At 36.5% G+C, this 6178-nt stretch overlaps 1 protein-coding gene across 1 annotated transcript; it reads left to right on the forward strand.

Moving 5' to 3' along the window:
* The first annotated feature begins 4982 nt into the window (after positions 1-4982).
* LOC137772264 (olfactory receptor 1165-like) lies at positions 4983-5932 on the forward strand. The gene is given in 2 exon segments (XM_068556122.1): positions 4983-5549; positions 5552-5932. Coding segments are annotated over 2 exon segments (948 nt in total).
* The last annotated feature ends 246 nt before the right edge of the window (positions 5933-6178 follow it).

The raw sequence follows: 6178 nt of genomic DNA on the forward strand, positions 1-6178 counted from the left end.
AATCCTATTGTGATTTTGTTAACCAGGAAATATCTTGGATGTTATTCAAGTATCTCAACATGTGAAGAGCACTCTTAATAACACTTAACAAATGCTTAAAGAAAAATAAATAAACAAAACAAAAAATATTATGCACAGTGACAATGCAGAAAAGTGCAGTATTGCTTAAAGCAAATTATTGTTTCTCTCCCTACATTATAATTACATGAGAATAATCACATTATTATAAACCACAATTTGGAAAAAGACTAGGTCCCTGCACCACCATTCAGAGGACACCTGCCTACTGCTCTAGAGATAATTTTGGACCTTGAACAATCAAGAAATACATTCTACTGCATGGGTTGACAAACTGTGACCTGCAAACCAAATGTGGCCTACTGTCTTTTATAAATAAAACTTTATTGGAACAGAGCCATGCCTATTGATTTACGTATTGCCCATGGCTGCATCCATGCTACAAGATGCAGAAGTGAATAGTTGAAACTGAGACTATATGGCCCACAAAAGCTAAACTATTAACTGTACAGCTTTTTCCAGAAAAAGTTTGCTGATACCTGTTCTATTAGATTAAGTCACTGGAGTTGAGATGTTTATATGTTAAGATATGGCAGCTTCTTATGTAATAAATATATTATACTTCCCGTAAACCTAGACTATAAACTGAAAAATAGAGTACCAGGGTTATTTTTCAATTTCAATAATAAATGTAAGAATTAAATAGAATTGTGCTCATATTTGGATTAGAAATGCAAGTGTATTATCTTAAGAAGACCAATGGTTTTCATGGGAAATGAAGCTCACAATACAATGTTAAATTAAAGAAAGGGTAATAAACACTGTAACTGTAATATGATTCATATTGTATAAGTTTTACATCCAAATACACATTGACCGATATATATTCACACAGAGAGGGAAAATCAGAAATTCAACAAAGATTAAGAATCTTTGGATTGTTGCCCAATAGCTTGTCAACTTAAAAAATATGCACAACATGAGAGTTGTGAGTTAAGTTTTATTTGGGGCAAAATGAAGACTATAGCCTGGAAGACAGCATCTCAGATAGCTCTGAGAAACTGCTCCGAAGAGGTAGGGGGGAAGGTCAGTATATATGTCATTTTGGTGAAGGAGGAGTACATGCAATCCAGCACATGTTTTTACAGCAGGTTTCTGCTGGTCTCATGAAGGTTACTGCTAGTCACGAGGAGCAGACGTCACCATGAAGGATTCTAGTGTTTTTCTACATACAAGGAGATCCAAGAATTGGGCTCATAAAATCGACTCCTGAAAATATCTAACTATCTGAGGACCTGTTCTGCCAGTTTTTGCCAGAGCACAGAGGGCCTCATCTCTGCTCTCCACCCCGAACTCCTTTCAGGGGGTGTTGAAAATCAGCAACTGCAGCAGCACATGATTTAATCCTTGTAGAGGCAGATGACAAGTGCCAATTGGTAGTTGACGAGCTGGTTTTGCTTTTGTACATTTCTGTATTTTATAAGTATTTAAAGAAAAAATATATTGTCTGGTTCAACATTTCTAAAAGATCAATGGACTAGAGTTCATGATGAAATTATTCCTTAAACTTTATAAAAAATCATATACAACCAAAATATCACATGGGCATTACTTCATTTAATTGCCCCATTTGTGGTCTCCAAGGCAATAGTTCAACAATATTCTCCAGGGTTAACCTCCCTAGGGTTTTGGTGGCATATATATGGGACAGTTTGGTGTTAGGGTTCAGATTTTTGGTCTCCTTTTCTCTTTGTCATCTCTGAATTTATTTTTAATAGATTAGAAGAAAAAGCCATTTTCCTGAAATATTCATTGCAATACACTCTAGATTCCTGTTACTATTATTTCAGGCTTATTACTATATAAAAAAAAAAGTTGAATTCTCAGCAGGAATTTTCCTGGAATCCATTAATCTTAGCAAAGAAACTTCACTAAATGAATAAGTCAAATTCTTCTGCACTCAGGTGAGTTGATCCAATCATTTCACTTTAAAAGGAAAATAATATGTTCCAATGATCTTAGCAGGAGGCAAACAAACACATGTGTAAATCTAACTGTCATGTTACCTATATAGTTTAGCTAACTAGAAGTATTTGATTCCTTATTTTTCACCACATTTATTATTATTCACCAGGCTACATCACTAGGAAATATATTCAGTTTTTCTGGATCACAATATTCTCATTCTCTTTATGCACACAAATTTTAATAACAAACAAGAATTATAAGTTGTCATGTATCATTTGTGCTTGTATGCATTATTTCCTGGAATAATTCTCTAAGGAAAAAAAATGAGGATGAGACTCACATTTTATAATTTTATAGTTTCTAAATGCCTGTGACAGTTCTGAATACACAATGGGTCTTCAATGGGAAAATTATTCCAGGATAGAGGCACTGGAAAGGAGGGAAACAGTGTAACAGCACCTGTGTCACAGCTGAACATGGCTGGCACTTCCTGGGGCTAAATGGGTGACTGTGAATGCTGGACCCAAGCCTGTTGATAAACACAGAGTGCGGGAGGTGATGTGAAAAGTTACAGGTGTGGAGAAGATGTGTGGGTAAGAAGGAGCAAATCTATATCAGATATTGTATTTATCTTTGGTGATGATTTCCATTTCAACCCTGGGCTTCTCAGACTCTGTTACCATAGCCATAGGGAACAGATACTGATTTTGGAAAAAAGTATCTTCAGTTATAAAATATGAACTCAATGAGTTTTATGTTAAATTGAAAAATACTCTCAGGAAATCATAAATGTGATGAGGGAATTAATCACATGTATCAAATCAAAGGAATCTAAAGGAACAATTGAAGAAGAAAAAGAGCAGGGATATGTGAATAATATAGTTATATATGTGCAGGAAACCTTTAAGTGCTCCATACGGTCTTGGAGGATAAAGTCACAATAACTGACTAAAAACAACAGAGTGTTTAATTTCAGCTCCTAACAAGACACAGAATTTTTACAGAATTCTATGTGGAATGAACTTTCCTTTAGTGCTGTTTTAGGTTTCAGTAAGAGGTTAGAAGTGGCTTTGAGAAGAACGAATTATAATGACAGAAAAAGACAGTTGAGGCATTTTGGAGGAATACAGGATATTTTTAAAAAAGAATTCAATGCACTCTTTTTCCCCATAAGTATTCTTATTGTATGCTAATTCAAGAAGCTTAGGTCCCATGGGGTTTCATTATTGCTCCTTGTTTCACAGGACTCAAGATGTGGCTCAGTGCATCGTGAGTATACAGTGTGGTGCTAATTTAATAGGCAAGAATAACTTCTTCTACCCCAATATGTATATTATATGTCAAGAATCTAGTCATTCACGTACTCATATATTCATTTATACAATAAATGTTGTTGAGTGCCTACTTCAGCCTAGTATCCATTTTTGTTTTCATGAATTTTTTTTTTAACTGTGGAACAAACAATGATAAAATGATAAATGACAAAAAACAAGTAAAATATATATTAGGTTACAGATATGGATGAAATTGTTATTTTTTGAGGGCTGACAACTAGAGTATGACCATGTAGGTTGCAGAAGATGAAGTTTCCTTTAATTGTTTTGTTTGTAGCTCATGACAATAAACTGTCAGGATTCTCCAGGGTTTGTGTCCCCAAGGTTAGGCAGGTAGATGCAAAACAAATAACACAATCATGGAGTATAATTTTTAGGTCTGTCTATTCCTCAAGGACATGTCCATTCTCCTTCCACAATTTCTTGACAGTTGCAAAAATAACATTTCTTGCTATCTTTATTAATTATAGTTTGCAAGAATCATCAACTTTCTGGTTAAAGGACTGGAAACATTTAAACAAAAATTTCAATTTTGAGACAGAATGTATATGCAGTTTATTAATCCTAGCAAGGAAGCTGTCAATAAAAATACATCAGGGGCTTCCCTGGTGGCGCAGTGGTTGAGAATCTGCCTGCCAATGCAGGGAACACGGGTTCGAGCCCTGGTCTGGGAAGATCCCACATGCCGCGGAGCAGCTGGGCCCGTGAGCCACAACTGCTGAGCCTGCGCGTCTGGAGTCTGTGCTCCGCAACAAGAGAGGCCGCGATAGTGACAGGCCCGTGCACCGCGATGAAGAGTGGGCCCCGCACCACGATGAAGAGTGGCCCCCGCTTGCCGCAACTAGAGAAAGCCCTCGCACGAAACGAAGACCCAACACAGCTAAAAATAAATGAATAAATAAATAAATAGAGTAGCTATTAATCTAAAAAAAAAAAAAAATCAGGAAAATCTGGCTTTTGGTGTGCTGAGTCAACCTAGGATCATCTTTTCATTCTGATCTGAGGGATATTGGAATCCAGCCGATTTTTGGCAGGAGCAATCTATGTGAGCTGAATAACAGCAATATTTACTTAGTTCATGGTTTATATTCAACAGGCTAAATTCTACTTTCATTATTCCCAGGACCAATGTGAATGTATGATGATATATTTTACCTCAAAGAAATTTAACTATTATGTTTTTCTTTATGTATTAAAAGTGTTTAATCTTTCCAAGGCCACTTCTGCCATTATCATATGACTACCATAATCCACTCAATGATTTTTTTTTTTTCTGATTTCCTTCTATGTCTCCTTTGTTCTGATATAATTATATTTTATCATGGGGCTATTCAATGTTTGAAGTATCACATGCATTTAGGAATCATTTATATAAAATAAGACTATTGATAAGTACTATTTTTTTTCTTGTTTTCCAGATGAGGAAACTAAAGTTCTGAAGGATAAAGCTAATTTCTCATAATCAAATTCAGTTAAGTTATCAAGTGAGACTCCAGACTGAAGCTTCAGAACACTCCTGGGTACACAATGACCACATTGCCTTCACTAGTTTAGGTTGAGCTATCCTGACTTCCTCTCACTCCAACTTCTCACTTTCTGCTTCTCAAATTTAATTCTTTTTGATTATTTGTTTACTTTTTAAATCAAGATCCATGGTACTGAATGAGGGAAATCAGAGCTCTGTTCATCCTCCTGGGCTTCTCAGAATATCCACACCTCCAGGCACCCCTCTTCCTGGTGTTTTTGACCATTTACACAGTCACTCTGGTGGGGAACCTGGGCATAATTGTGGTCATAAGGACCAATCCCAAACTCCACACACCCATGTACTTTTTCCTCAGCCATCTATCCTTTTTGGATATTTGTTCTTCCAGTGTATTTACACCCAAACTCCTAGAAATCTTGGTTGTGGAAGATAGAGCTATCTCTTTCAAAGGATGCATAGCACAATTTTTCTTTGGCTGTGCATTTGTGATTACAGAAACGTCCACGTTAGCAGTGATGGCCTGTGACTGGTTTGTGGCTGTTTGTAACCCCCTGCTCTGCACAGTTGCTATGTCTCCTAAGCTCTGTACCCTCCTGGTAGCTGGAACCTACTCATGGGGTAGAATATGTTCCTTGACAATCACATATTCTCTTTTGGAGCTATCCTTCTGTGGTTCTAAACTCATACGTGATTTTGGCTGTGAGTATTCTGCCATCATCTCTGCTTCCTGTTCTGACCCCTATGAATGAATCTGATGTCATTCAATCAGATGACACGTTTCATCATTTCTACACTCAATGAGGCATGCAGCCTCCTGATTATTCTCGCCTCCTATGTTTTCATAGCTGTCACAGTCATCAGGATGCCTTCTGCTGGTGGACTCCAAAAAGTCTTCTCCACCTGTGCCTCCCATCTGACCGCCACCACCATTTTCCGTGGGACTGTCCTATTCCTTTATTGCATATCCAACTCCAAAAGCTCCTGGCTCCTGGTCAAAGTAGCCACTGTGTTTTTCATTGTTCTTATTCCCATGCTGAACCCCCTTATCTATAGCCTTAGGAATAAAGATGTGAAAGAGACAGTCAGGAATTTAATAAATACCAAACTGCTTTCTCACTCGATATAATTCAGAAGTCCAATGGGATGGAGTAACCACTTGAACTAAAGTCGACCTGTATATAATTCAAATAAATATGTGTTTATATTCAAATTATGTCTAATAATTTATCATATATATTTCTCATGCTAGTTACCTTTATTTTAATAAATACATGGTTGTGTTTTAAATAAATTCTATATTGCACTTTCCATATTTTTCAGGGGTCAGGATGAGTTACAATTATTTCTGGGTTAATATAGAAATAATACATTC

This window comes from Eschrichtius robustus, chromosome 11, assembly GCF_028021215.1.
Source record: "Eschrichtius robustus isolate mEscRob2 chromosome 11, mEscRob2.pri, whole genome shotgun sequence".
Lineage (NCBI taxonomy): Eukaryota > Metazoa > Chordata > Mammalia > Artiodactyla > Eschrichtiidae > Eschrichtius > Eschrichtius robustus.